Source organism: Pristiophorus japonicus, chromosome 3, assembly GCF_044704955.1.
Source record: "Pristiophorus japonicus isolate sPriJap1 chromosome 3, sPriJap1.hap1, whole genome shotgun sequence".
Classification (NCBI taxonomy): Eukaryota; Metazoa; Chordata; class Chondrichthyes; family Pristiophoridae; genus Pristiophorus; species Pristiophorus japonicus.
The window spans coordinates 43112318-43139304 of NC_091979.1; the positions used below are offsets into that span (position 1 = coordinate 43112318).

At 45.9% G+C, this 26987-nt stretch overlaps 1 protein-coding gene across 1 annotated transcript in view; it reads left to right on the forward strand.

Annotated features, from left to right (window-relative positions):
* Nucleotides 1–716: 716 nt before the first annotated feature.
* LOC139257083 (protein mono-ADP-ribosyltransferase PARP14-like) overlaps nucleotides 717–26987 on the forward strand; it is a 187617-nt gene continuing 161346 nt past the window's right edge. The window contains exons 1-3 of the mRNA XM_070874389.1: nucleotides 717–803; nucleotides 7572–7857; nucleotides 19022–19230. Of these exons, the coding sequence (XP_070730490.1) occupies nucleotides 7689–7857; nucleotides 19022–19230 (378 nt within the window). The 5' untranslated portion in view covers nucleotides 717–803; nucleotides 7572–7688. The remainder of the gene's footprint in view (nucleotides 804–7571; nucleotides 7858–19021; nucleotides 19231–26987) is intronic.

The following is a 26987-nucleotide window of genomic DNA, read 5'->3' on the forward strand; positions in this document are numbered from 1 at the left end:
AGAAAAATATAAAAACAAAAGGGAGTTAAATGAGAAGGTGTCAGCTGAGCAGCTTCAAGCAACAGTCAGGAGGTTAGGACCGAGCAGAGAGGTAGGCCAGGGGTGGGAGGTGGGACCACAGGTTGACATTTTTCCCTACAGCACTCTGTCAATCGCTGGAAGCAAAGGTCAGGAAATTCCACATCTGCAGCCTGAGATTTACATACCGTTACAATTAAAAATTGGAAATTCCTGTACGGGAGTTTGGAAATACCCAATATTCGTGACCGACATGCAGCAGAACTTCCCGCTTCATCGACCTTGAAGTGTGGAGGCCAGAACACCCAGTAACATGAGACGTACCAGCATCCTAAAAGGTATAAATGTGACCCCCTTGGGAGGGGGAGATGATGAGAGGTGGTGGAGGTTCCTGCCTGTGTGGAACAACGGGTGTCCAAGATGTAGTTGCACTGGGCCCTGCCAGTCACATGTGAATAAAGTGCCTTCTCTCTTCCCCAACAGCGCTGGAGGGTATCGAGCAGGCAGGATCTTGACGTAACTGCCAGGAACACGTTCAACATGGTTGCCATTTTGCTAGATATAGTGACACTTCAATTGCTGAATCCCAGAATTTTCCTGTTTTTATCTTAAGGAAAAGCTGTATTACTTTGTTCTTCAAAAATGATTAAGGCCTGTCCATTGTGAAGGAGCAGTGAAACTTTAGGAAGGATGGTGTAGCAGTACTTGGTCTTCAGGAACTTGGTCCCCCTCTTGATCTGTTGGCACACATACTTCAGACTTGGTAAACCTAATATTCTTCTCAGGTAACTGCCTTAATCTGTACACAACAAAGACCAGCTTGAAAAGTGAAAAATCTTAACTGGTTTAAAAAAATTTGCTTCTTCAGCACTTCTAAGCTCAAATAATTTTTGGTATATATTAAAAGACAGTAATATTTACATCCACAGCTTGAGAGAGGTATGGGGGTACAAATTGGACTTTGTTGCATCGGTTTTACAGGCACCATGGGTCATATTTTCAGGGACCAATACTGACTATCCCAAGAACACCTGAAAGATATCCAAACCGAAATTAGTTTGGGATTTTTTGCAGGCATCCATCCCAAAAATGCTTCACGCCCATCGGAGAAACTGGGCTGTTCTGATTGGAGAAAGTGTCGGGCCGGCTCCACTCAAATTTCCAGACATGGATGAGGCCTAGCAAGGGGTGCTATCAAGAAGGTATTTTTTTAAATTCATGTGGAGCCGGGAAGAACAGGAGCGTTCCCCAAGCTCTACAGCATTCCTGACACCCACTGCCAGCCGTGAATCCCAACAACCCCCACCCCGCCCCAGCCATCCGCTGCCCCCCCTGCATCAGGCAGTACCTGTGAGCCACTGCCAGCGAGGAAAAGAATTCATTTTCAGAGATGGACAAGCAGCCTGTGGGGGCAAGACAGCTGCTGGCAGCTCAACCAATTTATTGCCATGAAACATAGAAATATAGAAACATAGAAAATAGGTGCAGGAGTAGGCTATTCGGCCCTTCGAGCCTGCACCGCTATTCAATGAGTTCATGGCTGAACATGAAACTTCAGTACCCCATTACTGCTTTCTCGCCATACCCCTTGATCCCGCTAGTAGTAAGGACTACATCAAACTCCTTTTTGAATATATTTAGTGAATTGGCCTCAACAACTTTCTGTGGCAGAGAATTCCACAGGTTCACCACTCTCTGGGTGAAGAAGTCTCTCCTCATCTCGGTCCTAAATGGCTTACCCCTTATCCTTAGACTGTGACCCCTGGTTCTGGACTTCCCCAATATTAATAAGAACATAAGAACATAAGAATTAGGAACAGGAGTAGGCCATCTAGCCCCTCAAGCCTGCTCCGCCATTCAACAAGATCATGGCTGATCTGGCCGTGGACTCAGCTCCACTGACCCGCCCGCTACCCATAACCCTTAATTCCCTTATTGGTTAAAAATCTATCTATCTGTGATTTGAATATATTCAATGAACTAGCCTCAACTGCTTCCTTGGGCAGAGAATTCCACAGATTCACAGCCCTCTGGGAGAAGAAATTCCTTCTCAACTCGGTTTTAAATTGGCTCCCCCGTATTTTGAGGCTGTGCCCCCTAGTTCTCATCTCCCCAACCAGTGGAAACAAACTCTCTGCACCTATCCTGTCTATCCCTTTCATTATTTTAAATGTTTCTATAAGATCACCCCTCATCCTTCTGAACTCCCAATGAGTAAAGACCCAGTCTACTCAATCTATCATCATAAGGTAACCCCCTCATCTCCGGAATCAGCCTAGTGAATCGTCTCTGTACCCCCTCCAAAGCTAGTGTATCCTTCCTTAAGTAAGGTGACCAAAACTGCACGCAGTACTCCAGGTGCGGCCTTACCAATACCTTATACAGTTGCAGCAGGACCTCCCTGCTTTTGTACTCCATCCCTCTCGCAATGAAGGCCAATATTCCATTTGTCTTCCTGATTACCTGCTGCACCTGCAAACTAACTTTTTGGGATTCATGCACAAGGACCCCCAGGTCCCTCTGCACCGCAGCATGTTGTAATTTCTCCCCATTCAAATAATATTCCCTTTTGCTGTTTTTTTTTCCAAGGTGGATGACCTCACATTTTCTGACATTGTATTCCATCTGCCAAACCTTAGCCCATTCGCTTAACCTATCTAAATCTCTCTGTAGCCTCTCTGTGTCCTCTACACAACCCGCTTTTCCACTAATCTTTGTGTCATCTGCAAATTTTGTTACACTACATTCTGTCCCCTCTTCCAGGTCATCTATGTATATTGTAAACAGTTGTGGTCCCAGCACCGATCCCTGCGGCACACCACTAACCACCGATTTCCAACCCGAAAAGGACCCATTTATCCGGACTCTCTGCTTTCTGCCAACCAGCCAATTCTCTATCCATGCTAATACATTTCCTCTGACTCCGTGTACCTTTATCTTCTGCAGTAACCTTTTGTGTGGCACCTTATCGAATGCCTTTTGGAAATCTAAATACACCACATCCATCGGTACACCTCTATCCACCATGCTCGTTATATCCTCAAAGAATTCTAGTAAATTAGTTAAACATGATTTCCCCTTCATGAATCCATGTTGTGTCTGCTTGATTGCATTATTCCTATCTCGATGTCCCGCTATTTCTTCCTTAATGATAGCTTCAAGCATTTTCCCCACTACAGATGTTAAACTGACCAGCCTATAGTTACCTGCCTTTTGTCTGCCCCCTTTTTTAAACAGAGGCATTACATTAGCTGCTTTCCAATCCGATGGTACCTCCCCAGAGTCCAGAGAATTTTGGTAGATTATAACGAATGCATCTGCTATAACTTCCGCCATCTCTTTTGATACCCTGGGATGCATTTCATCAGGACCAGAGGACTTGTCTACCTTGAGTCCCATTAGCCTGTCCAGCACTACCTCCCTAGTGATAGTGATTGTCTCAAGGTCCTCCCTTCCCACATTCCCGTGACCAATAATTTTTGCCATGGTTTTTGTGTCTGCCACTGTGAAGACTGAAGCAAAATAATTGTTTAAGGTCTCAGCCATTTCCACATTTCGCATTATTAAATCCCCCTTTTCATCTTCTAAGGGACCAACATTTACTTTAGTCACTCTTTTCCGTTTTATATATCGGTAATAGCTTTTACTATCTGTTTTTATGTTTTGCGCAAGTTTACTTTCGTAATCTATCTTTCCTTTCTTTATTGCTTTCTTAGTCATTCTTTGCTGTTGTTTAAAATTTTCCCAATCTTCTAGTTTCCCACTAACCTTGGCCACCTTATATGCATTGGTTTTTAATTTGATACTCTCCTTTATTTCCTTGGTTATCCACGGCTGGTTATCCCTTCTCTTACCGCCCTTTTTTTCACCGGAATATATTTTTGTTGAGCACTATGAAAGAACTCCTTAAAAGTCCTCCACTGTTCCTCAATTGTGCCAGCATTTAATCTGTGTTCCCAGTCTACTTTAGCCAATTCTGCCCTCATCCCACTGTAGTCCCCTTTTTTTAAGCATAGTACGCTCGTTTGAGACACTACTTCCTCACCCTCAATCTGTATTACAAATTCAACCATACTGTGATCACTCATTCTGAGAGGATCTTTTACTAGGAGATTGTTTATTATTCCTGTCTCATTACACAGGACCAGATCTAAGATTGCTTGCTCCCTTGTAGGTTCTGTAACATACTGTTCTAAGAAACAATCCCGTATGCATTCTATGAATTCCTCCTCAAGGCTACCCCGTGCGATTTGATTTGACCAATCGATATGTAGGTTAAAATCCCCCATGATTACTGCCGTTCCTTTTTCACATGCCTCCATTATTCCCCTCATTATTGTTCACCCCACCGTGAAGTTATTATTTGGGGGCCTATAAACTACGCACACCAGTGACATTTTCCCCTTACTATCTCTAATCTCCACCCGCAATGATTCAACATTTTGTTCATTAGAGCCAATATCGTCTCTCACAACTGCCCTGATATCATCCTTCATTAACAGAGCTACCCCACCTCCCTTCCCCTCTTGTCTATCTTTCTGAATTGTCAGATACCCCTGTATGTTTAATTCCCAGTCTTGGCCACCCTGCAACCAAGTTTCAGTAATGGCCACCAAATCATATCCATTTGTAATGATTTGCGCCGTCAACTCATTTACTTTGTTTCGAATGCTGTGTGCGTTTAGGTAAAGTGTTTTAATACTAGTTTTTAAACCATGATTTTTAGTTTTGACCCCTCCTGCAGTCCCTTTATATTCATACATATTGTCCCTTCCTATCACCTTGTGGTTTACACTTACCCCAGTGCTACTCTGCTCTGTTGCCTCCTGCCTTTTGCATTCTTTCTTGGGGTTCTGTTCATCTGAGCTCTCACCCACCCTAACTAGCTCAGAGCCCTCTCCTGGGTTCCCATCCCCCTGCCAAGCTAGTTCTATGAAGCCTGAGGTCTAGACTTATTTTTACCTCATGACCTACCAAACATAAACTAAATCGAGCAGCAATTTTCTGCGTTTGCCCTGGTGATGGGGAACCTTACCCCTCGACAGCGCGTTTTGGGAACTTATGGGCAGTGCACCCACGATTTTTCGATATCTGCTGATGGCAGCCAAAGCTCTTTATCGGCAGGATGCGTTGGAAAATCGCTCCCACCCTCCTCCCATTTCCGGCACACGGCGAGGGTTTTTAGGTGCTACTTTTGAAAAAGTGACTCACAGCAATATGTTAAGTTTAACTCCACAAGATTTTTGCAGCATGGGCGGAAATAGTCACCACTACACACCATTATTGTGTCATCACAAAAAACATTTTTTAATCTTCTGATGTATTAATTTTCATGTGGTGCCAAGGGGAGTTTTGTGTGGAAGCTCAACAAACCATCACAAGTTGTTGTATGCAGTCTTGACCTGCAGAAATTTGGAATGTATAGTATCTTTATAGAATCATAGAATAGTGCAGCACAGAAGGTCATTCGTTCCATCGAGTCCACTCCAGTGAATCCCACTCCCCCACTCCTGCTCCACATCCCTGTACCAGCTACGAATGGAACATTTACCATAAATTGTTGAGTATTATATACATTGTGGATAATGTTCACCCCTTTCTCCCCTTTTTCCAACTTATGGGAAAAATGTTAATATTTCAGATAGATTTTATATCAGTGCATTTTTTACACAACGAGCGGTCAGGATTTGGAATGTACTGACTGATAGGGTGCTGGATACAGATTCAATATTATCCTTCAAAAGGGAATTGGAACTTGAGGATGAAAAAGTTGCAGGAATATGGGGAAGGAGCAGGAGAGTGGGACTAATTGAATTGCTCTTTGAACATTTGAAGTAGTCTCGATGGGCCGAATGACCATCTTCTGTGCTGCACTATTCTATATTTCAATAAAGATACATTCCAAATGTCTGCAGGTCAAGACTGCATACACTAACGTGATGGTTTGTTGAGCTTCCACACAAATTATGTCATAACTGATGAAAGCAACATTTCAAAGCAGCCGAGAGAAATAGACCGCAACATTCATAGGGTTGGAGAGGGCAGAAGACTCTATTTCCACATGGGATGGGGAAGGAGCAAGATTTGGGGCAGTGAGATTGTCCCCCTGTTTACATTGGCCCTTTAAACTTCAGTGAGGCTGTGAACAGATCTTGTGTTCGACCCCCTTCCCCCAATTCAAGTAGGCGTGTCGGGGGAGTTGACAGGTGAGAGCTGATGCAAGTCCCGCTCAGACCTATAAAAAGTCTCCAGTCCTTTACTAGGGAAAGGTAATCGATCCAGGGGGATCAGTTTCCTTCCCCATCAGGTCTGATAGATCCATTGCGAGAAGAAGAGGTAAAGAATAGGAGTTTCCTTTGGACCTCCCCAGGGCTCTTCTCTGATGTCGGACTGGCACGGCACTACTCCGACATTCCAGTTGTTGGTTCAGTGCGGGCACTGGCGATGTGCTATTATAGGTGTGATGCGCACATGCTAGCCATGCAAATTACGGTATTCTTGGGAATTGGGATAGATTCTACAGCGTGGAGTTGAGCAGGTGGGAGTTCTGCTCCATCGCACTTGCGCTGATGGAGGAGACACCCTCGACGTTTGGAGCCATAGGCAAGTTTGTTGCATAAATCTGTCGAAACAATTGTCGCCCCATAGGGTATGGTAGCATAGTGGTTATTTTGCTGGAATAGTAATCCAGAGGCCTGTACTAATGATCCGGAGGCATGAGTTCAAATTCCACCACGGCAGCTGGGGAATTTAAATTCAATTAATTAAATTAATCTGGAATAAAAAACTAGTATCTGTAATGGTGACCATGAAACTCCTTGATTGTCGTATAAAACCCATCTGGTTCACTAATGTCCTTTAGGAATGGAAATCTGCTGTCCTTATCCGGTCTGGCCTATATTTGACTCCAGACCCACAGCAATGTGGTTGATTCTTAAGTGCCCTCTGAAATGGCCTAGCAAGCCACTCAGTTGTACCAAACTGCTACAACAATATGAATAAAACCGGACAGGCCACTGGCATTGACTTGGGCATTGGCTTCGGATATGACAAATGCACACCTAGCCCAGTCGACCGTGCAAAGTCCTCCTCACTAACATCTGGAGATTTGTGCCAATATTGGGAGAGCTGTCCCACAGACAGCATCATGCCTTTCAGCCAATGTCCCAGACGTATCCATCACCATCCCTGGGTAAGTCCTGTCCCACCAGCAGGACAGACCCACGAGGGGTGGCAGCACAGTGGTATACATTTGGGAGGAAGTGGTCCTGGGAGTACTCAAAATTGATTCCGATCCCATGTCTCTTGGCTTTAGGACAAACATGGGCAGGGAAACCTCCTGCTGATTACCACCTACAGCTGATGAATTAGTAATCCTTCATGTTGACTTGCCCAGGATGGAAATAATAGATTATTTTGCAATAGATAAATAACTCCGGCGGGGAGTTTCCAAAGGTAGATTTATGTTTGTTTCACTTTCAATTTCAATGCACGAGAAAGCTTTTTCTGAGCTCCATTGAGGAGTGGCTGATTTGTAAATCTGATTTTTAAAGGATAACGTCACACTATTGAAAGCACAAGTGGAGACACCCCAAAAACAACTGACTTCATTCCGAGGATCGATAGGAGTCGAGGCTGAAACTTGTTTCTCCGATGAGGAAAGCCAAGGGATGGCTGGATTTCCCGTGTTAGTCGAAGGGCTGCTGGTCGACCTGGACTCTGTCAAAAGTAAACTAGCCATTTACTTTCAAAGCAAAAGGAAATCTGGCGGAGGAGAGTGTGAGATTAAAGCACACCAGGATCGAAGCAAATTCCTGGTGTATTTTAAAAATGAACAAGGTAAGAATTGATCTTGATAAAAACATTTAGAGCCGCATCAGGTTTGTGCTGGTGTATAAAATATAGACACACTATTTCCCAGTAATAAACTCTTGGTCATTTGTTAAACTTATGATTATGTTGAAGTCTTTTGAGTGCAATTTAATGGTGTGCTACTGGTCTGAGAGCACAGGTTAAGGCAACTTTTGATATCTGAGGTGTTATGTATTGTTAAGTGACTATTTCCTCTGGTAGGAGAATCCAGAACAAGAGCGCGTGATCTTAAAACTCAAGCCAAGCCTTTCAGGAATGAAACCAGGAAGCACTTTTTCACACAAAGGATAGATAATCTGGAACTCTCCCCCCAAAAGTCTGTGAATGCTGGGTCAATCGAAGCTTTCAAGACTGAGATCGCTAGATTTTTGTTAGGTAAGGGTATCAAGTAATAAAGAACAAAAGTGGATAAAGAGGGCTGAGGTACAGAGCAACCATGATCAAATTGAATGGCGGAAGTTTGGTGGGGCTGAATGGCGTACCCCTCTTCCTATGTTTGGTACCAAACAATTTTTTTTACTTGCTGTGTTTTGCCTCTGCTGAGCCCCTTGGCAGCGATGCCCCCTACCTTAGCGGGGTGAAGGCGGGAGATGGTGGTGGAGAGTGACGACCCTGCTCCTGTGGCGATCCCGGCCAAAAATGACATTTTACCAATAAGGGCCTTGTTAGGCCCTCCCTGCACATTTCCTGCTCCAATTAATGCTGGCATTACCGGATGATGCAATTTTTGTCGGTTTATTTAAAGGGGCCATGGCTGACAATTCATTTTCCACTGGTTAGTCTGCTGTGAGTTAGTGCAGATGTGAACTCTGTCAGCAACAAGGCAAAAATCAGCTGCACACTTCAGCAATGACTGCCTCTATCATCTTGTAGAGGGAGTGGGAGTACGTAGAGAGGTTCTGTTCCCTGCGGATGGCAGGAAGAGGCCGCCTGAGCAGCATGGCTACCAGTAGCCCAGGAGATAACAGCTACATCAGCAGTGCCTTGCACCTGGGTACAGTGGAGTGGCACAGGATGTATGAATCATGGCAGCTGCCAAGGAACTTGGCGCACACATGCATAATGATTTTATGGTGGTTGCACACCAGTCGGATATTTAGCGAGTGGAAACCCTTGCGGTTCACAAAAGCTCGTGGATTGTGATGGGGTGCCCGAATGGCCACATGTGTGCAGTCAATCACTCCGTGCACCCTAACCGATCACCCTCTTAGTCACACTGGCCTGATCCGTGGTAAACTTTATATAGTTGCCCGACTTGTTAAACAGAGCATCGATGACCTGTGTGATGCACCTGTGCGCGGCAGACTGGGAAATACTGCTAATGTCTGCGGCAACTGTCTGAAAGGAGCCTGAGGCGAAGACGTTGAGGGCGAGTGACTTTGACTGCCACTGGCAATGGATGTCCACCTCTTCCTCTGGGCTGCAGGTCTTCCTCCAGCAATGCGCAAAGGTTGGTGACCAACTGGCACGATAGCTTGGTCTCCTTCGGCAATGCTGCTCCGTCATGTTCAGGTAGCTCATCCTCTGCATGTAGACCCTGTGCTGGGGTTAATGCCTCCGGCACGGTGCTACCCTGCGATGATGCCCTCCGCCCTGTGCAACATGAGGTGGCTCAGGGGAAGGTTGGCGCTCTTGTTGTTCCTGCTCCTGGTGTGGCTGGTTCTGCTGCTCCTGCAGCTGCTCCTTATCAGACTCCGAGGACCAAGATGAGAGAGCATAAATCGGCCCATCTCGATTGTTCTTCTGCCAGATCCACTTGAGTTGGCAGAACCAATCTAGCACTGGTTGTGGTGTATGAAATGATACAATGAATTCCGTAATGTGAGCCAGTGACTAGGTGTAACCTGGTCAGTCTTTAATGGCTTCCAGAAGTTCAGATACAAAGGTGAAGCTCAGGTTATATACCGGGCCCAGCACGAGTGTACCTATGACCCTAGGACCTCCGACAGTAGTGCCCCTGTTGATGGGCAGACCTTATGTACATACATTTCATCATTGCCCCCCCCCCCCCACCCCCAGTTCTTGGCACAAGTCCATATTACAAGTTCAGACGGTCCGGAGCCCTTCGCTCCCTTGTTGACCATTTGAGTACAATCCCAGTGCTTTCCGAGTCTCTCACGACTTGGGGCTGGGCTTTGACCACAGTGGGTTCTTCCGATTGCTGGACATGATTTGGTTGGTCGTCCAAGCTCGCAGTGTCTTCTTCCAACTGTTCCGGTTCGTCAGTGTGTCTTAGCTTGATTTGATCAATGTGTTTGCTGAACATCTGCCCATTCTTGAGCTTAACCATAGACACCCGGTTACCCTCCTTATCCGTAACATTGCCCGGGAGCCACTTGGGCCCTTGACCATGGTTAAGTACATACACTAGGTCATTTACAGATATGTCGCGTGACACTGCGGCGCGGTCATGATACCACTGCTGGCGCTGATGCTGGGTTTCGACATGATCGTTACGATCAGGATGGACTAGAAAGAGCCTGGTTTTGAGGCCTCTCTTCATCAATAGCAGGCATGACCCCGGTGAGCGTGTGTGGCCTTGTCTTGTAACTGAGCAGTATGCGTGACAGGCGTGTCTGCAAGGAGTCATGAGTTACGCGTTTCAGGCTCTGCTTGATGGTTTGAACTGCCCGCTCCACTTGACCATTAGACGCGGGTTTGAATGGGGCTGACCTCATGTGTTTTATGCCGTTGCGTTTCATGAACTCTTGAAACTCCAGGCTTGTGAAACACTGTCCGTTGTCGCTGACAACAATGTCTGGCAGACCCCAAGTGTGGCAAACAAGCCTCTCAGGTTCTCAATGGTGGCAGTGGAAGTGCTGGATGACATGATCACATTTTCTATCCATTTGGAGTATGCATCCACCACCACAAAAAACATTTTACTGAGGAAGGGGCCCGCAAAGTCGATGTGGATTCTATACCATGGTTTGGATGGCCATGACCAAAGACTGAGCGGAGCTTCCTTTGAGGCATTGCTTAACTGCATGCAAGTGCTGCACTGATGCACGCATGACTCTAAGTCCGTGTCAATGCCAGGCCACCAAACCTGGGACCTGGCTATGGCCTTTATCATGACAATACCCGAATGCATACTAGGTAACTCTTGTACAAATCCCGCCCTGCCTTTCTTGGGCATTACAACATGATTACCCCACAGTAAACAGTCGGACTGGATGGAAAACTCCTCTTTGCAATGGCTGTATGGTTTGTTTTCATCACCCATTTCCTTGGGGATGGTTGACCAGTCCCTGTTAAGAACAGAATATCTTACAACCGGTAGGGCCGGATCCTGGCTGGTCCAGGTCTTAACTTGTTGAACAGTGACAGGCGACCCTTCACTCTCAAAGGCATCCATGACCATGAGTAGCTCTGTGGGCATTGGCGTTTCCACCTCCGGTGTGGGCAACGGTAACCGGCTCAATGCATCAGCACAGTTGTCGGTGCCTGGTCTATGGTGAATCATAGGCAGATAATGTCAGCGCTCTGGATGCGGGACGATGTGTTGGTATTAATACCTTTATGTTCCGAGAACAACGATATAAGCGGCTTGTGATCGGTTTCCAGCTCGAAGCGAAGCCCAAACAGGTACTGGTGCATTTTTTTTACCCCATAAGCACATGCTAAAGCCTCTTTCTCTACCATGCCATAGGCTCTTTCCGCCTTGGACAGGCTTCGAGACGCGTATGCAATTGGTTGTAGTTTGCCTGACTCATTGGCTTGCTGGAGTAATCAGCCAACCCCATAGGACGACGCATCACAGGTCAAAACTAGATGCTTGCATGGGTCATACAGTACCAGTAGCTTGTGGGAACACAACAGATTTCTAGCCTTCTCAAAGGCTCTGTCCTGAAGTTCACCCCACACCCAGTTGTATCCTTTCCGGAGCAGCTTGTGCAAAGGCTCAAAGACTGCGCTCAATTTGGGTAAGAAGTTATCAAAGTAGTTGAGAAGACCCAGGAACGAACACAGCTCCGTCACATTCTGGGGCCTGGGCGCATTTTTGATGGCCTCTGTTTTCGCATCTGTAGGCCTGATTCCATCTGCAGCAATCTTTCGTCCAAGGTACACCTCTGGTGCCATGAAAATGCACTTTGAACCTACAGCCTGAATCACACTTTGTCCAGACGACGCAGAACCTCTTCCAGATTGTGCAGGTGCTTAGCGGCTAGGATGTCGTCTTGGGGACGGATTTCAATAGGCTCTCCATGTTTCTCTGAAATATGGCTGCCGCCAAACAAATGCCAAAAGGGCACCTGTTGTAAATAAACAGTCCTTTGTGCGCGTTGATGCGCGTAAGTTTCTTTGAGGATTCAACCAGTTCCTGTGTCATGTAGGCCGATGTTAGATCCAATTTGGTGAACGATTTTCCCCCGGCTAGCGATGCAAACAGTTCATCAGCTCTCAGTAGCGAGTACTGATCTTGTTTCGAAACTCGGTTGATCGTGACCTCGTAGTCTCCATAAATCCTGACCGTGCCGTCGCTCTTTAATACCGGAACAATGGGGCTGGCCCATTCATTAAATTCGACCAGTGAGATGACCCCCTTGTGTTGTAGCCTGTCCAATTCGTGCTCGTCCTTTTCTCTCATCATGTGCGGGACAGCCCTGGCTTTGTGATGGATGGGTCTTGCGTCTGGGCCTAGGTGAATCTGTACCTTGGCTCCCTTGAAACTGCCAATTCCCGGTTCAAACAGCGAGGGAAATTTGCTCAGCACTTGAGCACACAAATCATCATCCGCTGATGACAAAGCTTTGATATCATACCATTTCCATTTTATTTTCTCGAGCCAACTCCTGCCGAATAACGATGGGCCATTGCCCGGGATAATCCATAACGGTAGATCATGAACCGCTCACTCGTATGACACTCTTACTGCTGCACTACCGATCACTGGTATGAGCTCTTTAGTGAGGTACGCAACTTCGCATTTATTGGACTCAGCTTGGGTCTCTCTGCCTTGGTCTTCCACAGCTTTTCAAAAGTCCTCTGGCTCATTATCGATTGACTCGCACCCGTGTCTGATCCCATGGATACAGGCACGCCGTTTAATTTTACCTCCATCATTATCGGTCGGCTCTTTGTTAGGAATGCACGTACACTATACACTTCCTCCTTGGAGCTCTCAAAAGCCTCGGCCTGCATTGCCAGATCCATGCTGAATTGATCATCATCCACGTGGTGTGTCGCAGCTCGCTTGCTCTGCTGTGGACACGTCCGCTGAAGATGCCCCATCTTCGCACACCCTCTGCATACACACTGCCTGAAGCAGCACTGATGGGGTCGCTGATTGCCCCCGCAACGCCAACACGTTGAGGTCGGATTTGCGCCCGATGGCGGGCTTTGGCTGGCTCCCGTTCTCGCATACGCAGTCGAGTAGGCCCTCAGTGGTGAACTTTGAGCAGCTCCCAGTCTTGCAGACGCAGTCGAGTAGGTCCTGCCATGTGCAGCTCTGCTTGCCGTCGATACAATTCTGTACACAGTACTTGCCGTGGAGTTCCTGTTTTGTCGCAATATCTGCTTCGTGATTTTCTGCATGGACATGCAAGCCTGGGCGATGGTGATGATCTTGCTGAGGTCTGGCGTCTCTGCAGTCAGTAGCTTACTTAAGATCGCCTCGTGGTTGACCCCGATCATGAAAAGGTCACGCAGCATGTCTTCCAACACAGGCCCAAATTTGCAAGGCCCTGCAACACATCTCAGGTCGACACAAATGCCGCTACGTCCTGGCCTTCTGGATGAACGTGCGTATAGAAACGATATCTGGATATGAGGATTCCTTCCATGGGTTTAAGGTGTTCCCGAACTAGAGCACACAGTTCTTTGTAATCCTTTTCTATAGGAAGAGTGGGTGAGAGCAGATTCTTGATGAGTGCATAGATCGTGGGGCCACAGACGGTGAGAAGAACTGCCCTGCACTTCTCTGCATCCTTGTCTTTGTTTAGATCGTTTGCCACGAAATACTGGTCATGGCGATCCATGAAATCACCCCAATCCTCTTCTTCATTGAATCTCTCGAGATTTCCAACAGTACTCGATCATGCTGTGTTTGCCATACTTTTGCGTGGGTTCGTATTTGCCTCGTCGTCAGTTGTGGTGTATGAAATGATACAATGAACTCCGTACTGTGAGCCAGTGACTAGGTGTAACCTGGTCAGTCTTTAATGGCTTCTAGAAGTGGGGACACAAAGGTGAAGTTCAGGTTATATACTGGGCCCAGCACGAGTGTACCTATACCCCTATGTCTTCCGACGGTAGTGCCCCCTGTTGGTGGTCAGACCTTAGGTACATACATTACACTGCTTAAAAGCTTTCAGTGAATAGAGTTCACTACAAACTATTCCAACCTGTATGAGGCTCAAAATACTCTTTCTAATACTCAAGTCTGTAGCTTCTGACATTGGGAAGTGAACAGCTGTGAAATGGTATCTTTTATACCACTTTTGCAGCTGTCACTTAATGAAAGTAATGGAGTCATGGAAAACCCGACTCCTCATACCTGCCGTGTTCCCCAAGGGATGGCAAAGCCATCAAAAGGTTGGTAAAATTGTAAGTGCCTGCTTTTAAGCAGTTAATTACCTTTTACTGGTCTTAATTACTTGTTTCGCTGCTTGCTATCGGGTCTTCTCTCGAATACAGATCTGACAGGTCAGAAAATGACACAGAGGCGGGTTTGGAGCGGGATCCCGACCCGCTGTCAATCAAAGCCATTTTGACAACGGGTCCGTCTCCAAACCTGTACTTGCAGGGCTGGGAATATTCCGGCCCATGTTTCCCGATCTCTCTTTTCTCACCCTTTAACTCATTTCTATACACCTGGAGTACTGTGCACAGTTCTTATATTCCTTATTATATTTCTCTCAGTGTAACCCTTCCCATTTCCCTCTGCAGGATTTGTACTCCTGTGAAGTGCCTTGGTATGTTTTACTACGTTAAAGGCGCTATATAAATTCAAGTTGCTGTTGTTGTTGAGATTATTGTTCCTCATTATATCAGTTTTCACTGTGAAGTATCCCAAGATTTAGCTATATCTTGTGATAAATTGTGCTTCTTTCGTCCATTGATATAAAAATACGAGCGATAGAGTATGTTTCTTGGACTTGTGTGATAAGTAGTGACTGGTGGTTCTTACTGTAAGGTAGCTTTTTAACTTACTGTTTGTGTGTAAAACGAGACTTTATAGGAACCACTTGATTTTTGTTTTGATTGAAATCAATAACAAACAGCCAAGCAATAATTTTTTTTATTTGTTTATGGGATGTAGGTGTCGCTGGCAAGGCCAGCATTTATTGCCCATCCATAACTGCACTTAGCCGCCTTCTTGAACCACTGCAGTCCGTGTGGTGAAGGTACTCCCGTAGTTCTGTTAGTGAGGGAGTTCCAGGATTTTGACCTAGCGACGATGAAGGAATGGCGATATATTTCCAAGTCACGATGATGTGTGACTTGTTAAGGAACTTGCAGTGGTGGTGTTCCTATGCGCCTGCTTCCCTTGTCCTTCTAAGTGGCAGATGTCACCAGTTTCGGAGGTGCTATCGAAGAAGCTTGGTAAGTTGCTGCAGCGCAACTTGTAGATGGCACGCACTGCAACCAGAGTGCACCAGTGGTGGAGGGAGTGGATGTTTAAGATAGTGGATGGGTGTCAATCAAGAGGGTTACTTTGTCCTGGATGGTGTCGCACCTCTTGAATGGTGTTGGAGCTGCACTCATCCAGGCAAGTGGAGAGTAGTCCATCACACTCCTGACTTGTGCCTTGTTAATGATGGAAAGAAAGAAAGACTTTCATTCGTATAGCACCTCTCATGACCACTGGACGTCTCAAAGCACTTTACAGCCAATGAAGTACTTTTCAAGTGTAGTCACTGTTGTAATGTGGGAAATGCGGCAGCCAAATCCAACAAACAGTAATGTGATAATGACCAGATAATCAGTTTTGTTATGTTGATGGAAGGATCAATATTGGCCAGGACACCGGAGATAACTCCCCTGCTCTTCTTTGAAATAGTGCCAAGGGATCTTTTATGTCCACTTGAGAGAGCAGATAGGGACTCGGTTTAACGTTTCATCCGAAAGATGGCACCTCCTTCAGCACTGCACTGGAGTGTCTGCCTAGATTTATGTGCTCAAGTTCCTGGAGTGGGACTTGAATCCACAACCTCCTGACTCAGAGGTGAATATGCTACCCACCGAGCCACAGGAAAGGCTTTGGGGAGTCAGCAGTTGAGTCTCTCACCACAGAATATCCAGCCTCTGACCAGCTCTTGCAGTCACAGTATTTATGTGACTTGTCCAATTAAGTTTCTGGTCAATGGTGACACCCAAGATGCTAATGGTGGGGGATTCAGTGATGGTAATGTCATAGAATGTCAAGGGGCAGTGGTTAGACTCTCTCTTGTTGGAGATAGTCATTGAAACCTATAAGATTCTGAGGGGGATTGACAGGGTAGATGCTGAGAGGTTGTTTCCCCTGGCTGGAAAGTCTAGAACTTGAGAGCATAGTCTCAGGATAAGGGATCAGCCATTTAAGACTGAGAGGAGGAGGGATTTCTTCAGACAGAGGGCTGTGAATCGTTGCTGAGTCATGGAGTATATTCAAAGCTGAGATAGATAGATTTTTGGACTCTAGGGGAATCAAGGGATATGGGGATCGGGCAGGAAAGTGGACTTGAAGATCAGCATGATTTTATTGAATGGCAGAGCAAGCTCGAGGGGCCATATGGCCTACTCCTGCTTCTAATTCTTATGTTCTTATTGATTGGCACTTGTGTGGCGTGTATGTTACTTGCCAGTTATCACATCCTAAGGAACTCCTGCAGCGAGGTCCTAGGGCTGAGATCATTGTCTCTAACAACCACAACCATCTTCCTTTGTGCCAGTGGAAAGTTTTTGCCTTGATTCCCATTAACTTCAATTTTACGAGGGCTCCTTGATGCCACTCTCGGTCAAATGCTGTCGTGATGTCAAAGACAGTCACTCTCACCTCACCCCTGGAATTCAATAACAAGCAGACAAGCTATAGTGTCAATAATGCCAAGCAGCAAGTTGAAAGTCTACCCACATATATATAAATATATAAAAACCATAGGAACTGTCTGAGAGATAGCTGGCTTACCAGCATAAGAGGAGTCTGAAAATATTTGGAATTGACTACAAAGATTATCTTCTTTCCTGGAAGACATATTTTCTTCCTGTAATGTTTCTCTGTCTTAAATACTTTTGCAATTAAAACTGCTCCATGTACCACACCCTGTCTTTACGCTAAAAATGTATTCTAAAAAGATAAAAATAGAAATGAACAAGGATAATATCATTCAGTCACCTTTTGTTCCTTCTCCCATTTTACCATCCAACTGCATTTGCAATGTTTATACTGGTTTAATACCTGTGTGGCAGTTTATTCCAGGTACTTCTCATTCTTTTTGAATAAAAGATCCCTCTTCATTTCTGTTTTAAATGCACTTTTCACCAATTTAAGGTCATGTGGAAAACCAACTTCCCAAACTTACTTCGAATTATTATATGTAGCTTTTAATATTTTATAAACCTTGAGGAGGTCCTGCCTTCTTTCTAGACTTGATCTTGTCTATTTTTTCCCGATAAACTCCTCCCCTTTATATTCTACAAAGAGAGCCACAGGCATTGGAAAGGGTACAGGGCTCAGTCTTGCTGCTGTCTCTGAAACTATCTCAATGCCTGTGTCTCTTTCTGTCGTAGGGTGATCAGATCTTATCATAGAAGACTTCAAATAAGATCTGACCAGTGCATTATAATGTTTTAGCATAACTGCTGTAGATTTATACGCTACGTTCTGGCTGTAGGCGTTGGTTTTGTGTTGAGAGCCATGCCTCCTGGAGGTGCTTATTGGAACTCCAGGTGCTGCTCGTCACGATCCAAGTGCAGCGCCTTCTACAGGTCTTCCAGGACCTGTGTGAACAGGGAAAGCAACTGTGTATCTCCTTAACCAGTCAGATTGAAAAATCATTAATAAGCAGCGCAGTCGGAAGTGTCAGTTGGAATATTTAATTCAATATCAAATCATGTACAGAAAGCAAAATTAAGAGAGGGAAAGAATTGAGAGAGATAAAAGAGACAGAAAGAAAAAGTAAAAAAAAAACTTTAAAAAAATTTCCAGCAATAATTAAAAACAGAAGGAATTAGACTCCTCACTTGTAAAAGTTAACTTTCAGTGCCAGAAACCTTGTTTGGCAGTAATTAAGACTTAGCACATGGTTAACAGTGTACTTAAACTGGAATGGACAAGCATAAGTTTTTTTTGGCAAGTTTATTACTTATGAGGTAAGTACAGCAACTTCAGGCTGTTCAATGTATTTGAATGGTGAGTCAGACAGTGAGATGCTGTTTTCGGGAAGCTTTTGGAGGAGCAGGATATCACAGACAGCAACTTCTGGATTCCCGCTTCTAACTGCGTATGTACGGTTGCCGAAAGTTGCTGTCTGATCTGCACATAAATAACGGTGAGCGCTGTCAGACTCACTGTTATTTTCACACAAAAATCTGGCCCAATGAGTCCAGTGGTAGGTTGCCAATTCCGCAGACTGCTCTGTCATGGATGATGTTGAGCTTCTCCAGTGTTGTTGCAGCTGCCCCATCCAGGGGAGTGGTGAGCATTCTACCATACTCATAATTTGAACCTTTAGATGGTGGAGAAGCTTTGAGGGGTCAAGAGGTGACATATTCATTGCAGGATTCCCTGCCTCTGTCCTGCTCTTGTAGACATGGTTCAGTTAAGCTTCTGGCCACTGGTGACGTCAAGGATGTTGACGGTAGAGGAATTGGTGATCATGCTGCCGTTGAGGTTTAAGGAAGGAGGCTGGGCAGTTTCTTGTTTGAGAAGGCCATTACCTGACACTTATGTAACACAAATGTTACCTCCACTTGTCACTCCAAGTCTGGATATCATCCAGGTCCTAATGTAGCCTGGCTGAAAATAGTGTAATCTTGGTAGGAAAATGATGAAAACAGATTTTAATGATTAACTGCAATGAAAAGCTAATACACTGCATCTTGGTGACTGTGGCTGGAAGCAGTAAGCCAACCATTAAAGGATAAAGGGGGTTTATTCTTACCAAGTTCTGAACCAAAATGATTGATGTTTATTCTGTGTTATCAGTGCAGAAAAATGTTGTGAAGAACGAGTTCCATACGGTGCACCTGTTAGACCCGAAGCCAGTCCAGCTTCGCGTTACACTCTGTAAGGAAGACAGTAGTGGAGAAAGTTCTGTGAGTCCCATTGGAGTGACAGCAGGCACCAACAGAGAGCCAGCAATAGAACAAAGTCAATTAGTGACCAGTTCACTAAAACAAAATGAACAAGAACAGGTAAGTCACTTCTTATGTAAATGTACATTTCCGTTATTTATTCTTTCTGCCATGCTGATTGCCATTAACTGGGTTTTACTAAGACGCCTACTTTAAAATAGTACAAAGGCAAACACTTCTCATTTTGTTGATACATATTTAAAGATGTAAATGTAGGATTGTACACCGTCCTGCTGTCCACGAAATAGAATGTAAACATAAATTATAAGCATAAATATAATTCCAGTCATAGCCGAAGCCAGATAATCTGCTTTCATGCTCAATCTGCTGCTCGATCACATTGTTTTAAGATGATTAGTGTATTTTTACTCAGACTGGCTTTTCTTAAAATGAATGGTAACTTCCTCATGGTGTAAGATTTTTTTAAAATCTCTGGCATTAAATTGACAGCAAGACCAATTCTTTTAAAACAATTTGGAGTAAGTTTATTAAACACACACAGGCATGTAGCCTATTGGACAAAACAACAGTTAACTTGTATCCTATGGACTCCACAAGGAAACATTACAACAGGTAAGGTAATGAGTAACAGATTTAAACAGACATATTTCCCTCTGAGTAAAGAAAATCTCGCTATCTTCTTCCTTGCTTCTTGGTCTGGTTCTGTAGAGGGAGGCTTCCTGCTTTGCTGTGTGGTCATCAAGAGAGAGAACAGGCTTTAGGTTCCTTTTTTTAATATCTTTTAAGTCCATTGTCTCTTAGCATAAATTGGTAAAGCCCCAGGATAATTTCATGGCAGTTCTTTAATTGGCTTTCCTCACACATGTGACTGTCTGCGGTTAAGAAAGCAAATGGCATGTTGGCCTTCATAGTGAGGGGATTTGAGTACAGGGGCAGGGAGGTGTTACTACAGTTGTACAGGGCCTTGGTGAGGCCACACCTGGAGTATTGTGTACAGTTTTGGTCTTCTAACTTGAGGAAGGACATTCTTGCTATTGAGGGAGTGCAGCGAAGGTTCACCAGACTGATTCCCGGAATGGCGGGACTGACATATCAAGAAAGACTGGATCAACTTGGTTTGTATTCACTGGAGTTCAGAAGAATGAGAGGGGATCTCATAGAAACGTTTAAAATTCTGATGGGTTTAGACAGGTTAGATGCAGGAAGAATGTTCCCAATATTGGGGAAGTCCAGAACCAGGGGTCACAGTCTAAGGATAAGGGGTAAGCCATTTAGGACCGAGATGAGGAGAAACTTCTTCACCCAGAGAGTGGTGAACCTGTGGAATTCTCTATCACAGAAAGTAATTGAGGCCAATTCACTAAATATATTCAAAAGGGAGTTAGATGAAGTCCTTACTACTCGGGGGATCAAGGGGTATGGCGAGAAAGCAGGAATGGGGTACTGAAGTTTCATGTTCAGCCATGAACTCATTGAATGGTGGTGCAGGCTAGAAGGGCTGAATGGCCTACTCCTGCACCTATTTTCTATGTTTCTATGTTTCTATGTCTGCAGAAACTGGTGCCATTTCTTGATCAGGTTAATTGTTTTTGTATTAACACCGTTTAATGGTTCTGCTAGTTTGGTGAGTTTCAATGGGTTTGTTTACCCTGAGAGTCAAGTTATCTTTTGTTCCTTTAATGGGAGCTCTTGAGATCAAACCACAGGTCGATCACCCTGTTATGTATGCAATAAAGGTTCAAACTGAGCACTGTTTAACTAAGCAAGGTACAACCTTGGCTCTGCTTTATTTAGGCCCAAAGTGCCTGACTCTCAAAATGGCTGGCCTTTTATACCTCAGTGGCTTCCAACAATGACGCCATCTGGTGGCTACAAAGAGAATGTACATACATGACAATACCCCCCTCTGAGATCTTATCACACTCTTTCACAGGTTGAGACGGTCCGGTGCTTTGCGCTCCTGCGTTGACCGTCTCAGTTCGATTCCAGCCTTGGGTGAGTGTGCGGGGTCTGTTGTGGCTGATGGCTGGATGACTGACTTGTTGGGGGTGGCAGTGGCCATGTCAGGAATTGCAAGTCCATTTTTAATGAACAGGTCCGCGATGGAAATTCCGGGTTCACTGATGACCCTTGAGTCCTCTGAAGACTGGTGGTAGGTTGGTTGGTCGTCGATGGTTTCTTCATCTGACTGTTCTGGCTCATCTGTGTGCCTCAGCTTTGTCTGAGCCATGTGTTTCCTGCAAGTTTGCCCATTCTTGAGCTTAATAATGAATACTCTGTTGCCCTCCTTGGCCATGACTGTACCAGCGATCCATATGGGACCCTGACCATAGAGCAACACATATACAGGATCATTAACAGAAATCTCGCATGACACAGTTGCGTGATCGTGGTACCCTTGTTGACTTTGCCTTCTGTATTCAACATGATTATTTAAATCCGGGTGTACCAGAGATAGCTTGGTCTTAAGGCCTCTTTTCATCATGAGTTCAGCACACTGCTTGGTCCCGCTGCTTCTTCCGTCGAAGATGCCGACGTAATGGCCACAGGTCCCACATGTGATTCCACCACATGCTGAGGGATGCTGGGGGCATTTTCCTCCGAATCTAGTTCCTCCTCCTCTTCCTCCTCAGGCTCCATGGTATCTTCCTCCTTCTCTTCCCCACCCTTGGTGAGGACCACCTGTAACGGAACCGCAGGTTGCGGCTCTGATCTGCACATTTGTGCTGCGGGGGTTGTGGGCCCTGCAAAACACAATTGAGCTTATTGAGTTTATTTTAGCAGAGCGGTACACATTATTGCGCTGCGCTGGCATATGAAGGCGGAGCATCACTACTACAATAAATGAGACCAGGAGACGTTACATAACAATGCATCATATGTTAGTACATATGGTAGTACATCTATGCAGAATTGAGTAACACAGAGTTGTGGAGGCAGGATTAGACTGAGATATACAGATTGATTAAGAGGACCATACATTTGTATATTGTCATGAAACGATGTTACATTACTTTAACATTGCTTGACACATTACTCACATGACACATTAGAGGTCTTGGCAGATCCACAGGAGGTGGCCGCTCGAATGTGGCTCCCCATCAGAGCCGCAACACGCAGCTCAATGTCAGTCAGTGGTTGTAAGGCAGCTGTACCCCCTCCCATGCGCCTCTGCAGGGCTCGGTTGTTTGATATCTTCCTCTGCAAAATTGGCAAAGCTGTATGGTATGTGTGCTATCATGGAAAGACATTTTAACAGTTATAACACATATCGGGGATACGAGGTTGTGATGTATGTAGCACTCAAATCACTGACTCCACACAGTCTGGTGTTGTAGTAACTGCTGTGACCTTGGTCCTTTATTGTGTAACTCCAGAGTGCCCCTCAGGTGTGGTGGGCAGCCTTTTATACTCTGTCTCGCAGGTACTTTCGGGTCTCCCACCACAGTGCCCCTTGTGGCGCACCATTGTAACTATACATTTAACGTGCATGGACAATAAATAACAGAGGTGATGATTGACACAAACATATATCTCTCTAATGCAATCTCCATTGAGGTCTGCAATGTCAGGAGCTAATGTACAAAAGTGTCCGCTGTGTACAAAATATATTTCAATTCAGGCGATTTAATATTAAAATTACAATAATGTACAATGTAAAATCTGTACTTATCTTGCTGACGCAACCAGGCTGTTCCAACACTTGCGGCATCGGTCGGACCCCCTCGCCTCGTTAGATGCCGCCGAGACGACGTCAGAAACCTCAGCCCATATCTTCCTATAGGCCCTGGGTGGTGATTTCCCACTGCCACCCCAGGTTAACTCGCCCCACCTTGCGTATACTGCCTGAACGAGGACCTCTTTTGCCTTATCTGAGAAGGGCTTGGCCATTTTGCGAGCCTCCTCCACATCAGACGATGATGCTGACATATTTGCTTTATAAGTTTTATAATATTTTGAATTTATGTTTTAAAATTAACGTTTTTGATGACGTTTTCAAATAAAAGTTTTCACACTGACGTTTTCCAATTTATCATCTTTTTCTCTCTTAATCCTCTCTTAATCCTAATCCAAGCTCTCTCCTCCTTCTCTCTCTCGCTCGCTCTCTCTCTCTCTCTCCCACCACAATCGGCCTTCTGCGCATGTGTGGATGACCCCTGACCTCCCGAAACGCGCAAAATGCTGTCAACCGGAAAAAAAAAATCACTTGTGCAGAAGTCCGTTGCTAGGGAAGCTTTTGCCTTCCACATCGCTGGCCTTTCGTTGGGCAAACGTCACATTGCTGACTTTTTGCATCACCCATTTGACATCGTTGGCCTATCGCCAAGTGGAAAAGCGCTATCCAACAAATGGGCGATGAGCCATCGATCGGTAAGGCTGGGACATCGAACGTCGCTGTAACATCACCCATTTTTGGGCGATATACAGCAAAGTGGAAAGTCTAGCCCAGAGTGTCCACAGTGCCTGGTCTGCTTCCATAATCAGCACCTGCGAAGAGACGCTCGGTCACTCGACCAGGAAACACCCAAATTGGTGCGACGAGAGCAACCGCAAGGTATTCTTGGACTGGCAGCAGCAACACAACTCGAGGGCAAGAAAGCAGCTCTACAAAAGTCTGAAGTCTGAGGTTCAACAGAAAATCCGCGACCTAAAGAACAAATGGTGGGTGGAGAAAGCTCAAGAAATCCAGCAGCTAGCTGACAAGCACAACGTGTGAGGAGCCTTCAGTGCAGTCAAGGTGATCTACAGCCCATGCACCCCAGGCCCAACCCCATTACTGGGCAAGAACGGAGAGGTGCTCATCAAGGACAGAGAGGCAGTCAGGGCCTGCTGGAAGGAGCACTTCGAGGATCTCCTCAACCAAGCATCTATCTTCGATGTGAGTATCCTCAACTCGATGCCACCCACAACCATCTCAGCATAACCCCAGCCCGGCATGAGGTTGAAAAGGCCATCCGACAACTGAAGAACAACAAGTCGTCAGGAGCAGATGGAATCCCCACCGAAGCATTAAACCATGGTGGAGAAGCACTACTGGTGCGGATTCATGACCTCATCTCTCTTATCTGGAAGGAGGAGATCATGCCAGGAGATGTCAGAGGTGCTGTATTCGTGACCATCTTCAAGAAAGGTGACAAGTCCAACTGCGGTAACTACAAAGGAATCTCCCTGCTGTCGACCACCGGAAAAGTAATCGCAAGAATCCTCTTGAATTGCCTTCTCCCTGTGGCCGAACAGATCTTCTCAGAGTCGCAATGCGGATTCTGTCCACTAAGGGGCACAATGGACATGATCTTCACTGCGCGGCAGATACAAGAGAATGCAGGGAACAGCACCAACCCTTGTATATGGCCTTCTTTGACCTTACAAAAGCCTTTGGCACTGTCCATTGTGAGGGACTATGGTATGTTCTCCTCATTCAGCTGGTTTGTCACCATCCTCCGCCTACTCCACGATGACATGCAAGCCGTGATCCTGACCAATGGATCCACCACAGACCCATTCCACATTTGGACTAGTGTCAAGCAAAGCTGTGTCATCGCACCAACGCTCTTCTCGATCTTCCTTGCTGCAATGCTCCATCTCATCCTCAGCAAGCTCCCCGCTGGAGTGGAGCTAAGTTACAGGACAAACAGGAATCTGTTCAACCTCCGCCATCTCCAGACCAAATCCAAGTTCGTCTCATCCTCCGTCATCGAATTATACTACACAGATGACGCTTGCGTCTGTGCACACTCGGAGATCGAACTCCAAGCCGTTGTCAACACCTTCATCGAGGCGTATGAGATCATGGGTCTTGCACTAAACATCCGTAAGACAAAGGTTCTCTACTAACCTGCCCCCGCCACACAGCACTATCCCCCCGATTATCAAAATCCATGATGAGGCCTTGGACAATGTGGACCATTTTCCATACCTCAGGAGTCAATTGTCAACAAGGGCAGGCATCGACAACGAGGTCCAACACTGTCTTCAGTATGCCAGTGCAGCCTTCGGTCGCCTGAGGAAGAGAGTGTTTGAAGACCAGGACCTCAAACCCGACACCAAGCTCATGGTCTACAGAGCAGTGGTGATACCCACCTTCCTATATGGCTCAGAGAAATGGACGATGTACAGCAGGCACCTCAAAACCCTGGAGAAGTACCACCAACGCTGCCTCCACAAGATCCTGCAAATCCACTGGCAGGATAGTGCACCAACATCAGCATCCTCGCTCAGGCCAACATCCCCAGCATCAAAGCGCTGCCCACACGCGATCAGCCTCGCTGGATGGGCCACACCATCCACATGCCTGACACGAGACTACCAAAACAAGCGCTCTACTCAGAGCTCCAACACAGCAAGCGAGCCCCAGATGGGCAGAGGAAACGCTTCAAGGATACCCTCAAAGCCTCCTCGAAAAAATTTAATATCCCCACCGACATCTGGCCCAGGACCGCCCAAAGTGGAGGAAAAGCATCTGGAAAGGCGCTGAACACCTCGAGTTTCTTCATCGAGAACAAGCTGAAGCTAAGCGCCGACAGCGGAAGGAGTGCGCAGCAACAGATGCACCCACCCACCCGTTCATTCCACCACCGTCTGCCCCACTTGTGACAGAGACTGTAGGTCCCGCATCGGACACTTCAGTCACCTGAGAACTCATTTTTAGTGTGGAAGCAAGTCATCCTTGACTCCGAGGGACTGCCTATGATGATGATGATGTAGCAAGCAGGTAGGGCAGAAAAGTCTTTTAAAACTGCAGCCATTCTTTTGTGGAAGATCGTGGGTGCATTGTGGAACCCCTGAGGCAGGCATGTCCAGGTGTAGCTCTGGTCCTCAAATGTGAACACGAATTTGTACTGGTCTTCCCTTTTTAACAGAATCCATTGGCGATGTCGAGGGTCGAGAAGTACTAGGAACCAGCAGGAATTTGAAATAATATGGTGGGAGCTTCTCTTACAAACGAGTGGACAAGGGAGAACCAGTTGATGTGTTGTATTTGGACTTTCAGAAAGCTTTCGACAAGGTCCCACACAAGAGATTAATGTGCAAAGTTAAAGCACATGGGATTGGGGGTAGTGTGCTGATGTGGATTGAGAACTGGTTGGCAGACAGGAAGCAAAGAGTAGGAGTAAATGGGTACTTTTCAGAATGGCAGGCAGTGACTAGTGGGGTACCGCAAGGTTCTGTGCTGGGGCCCCAGCTGTTTACATTGTACATTAATGATTTAGACGAGGGGATTAAATGTAATATCTCCAAATTTGCAGATGACACTAAATTGGGTGGCAGTGTGAGCTGAGAGGAGGATACTATGAGGCTGCAGAGTGACTTGGATAGGTTAGGTGAGTGGGCAAATGCATGGCAGATGAAGTATAATGTGGATAAATGTGAGGTTATCCACTTTGGTGATAAAAACAGAGAGACAGACTATTATCTGAATGGTGACAGATTAGGAAAAGGGGAGGTGCAACGAGACCTGGGTGTCATGGTACATCAGTCATTGAAGGTTGGCATGCAGGTACAGCAGGTGGTTAAGAAAGCAAATGGCATGTTGGCCTTCATAGCGAGGGGATTTGAGTACAGGGGCAGGGAGGTGTTACTACAGTTGTACAGGGCCTTGGTGAGGCCACACCTGGAGTATTGTGTACAGTTTGGTCTCCTAACCTGAGGAAGGACATTCTTGCTATTGAGGGAGTGCAGCGAAGGTTCACCAGACTGATTCCCGGAATGGCGGGACTGACATATCAAGAAAGACTGGATCAACTGGGTTTGTATTCACTGGAGTTCAGAAGAGTGAGAGGGGATCTCATAGAAACGTTTAAAATTCTGACGGGTTTAGACAGGTTAGATGCAGGAAGAATATTCCCAATGTTGGG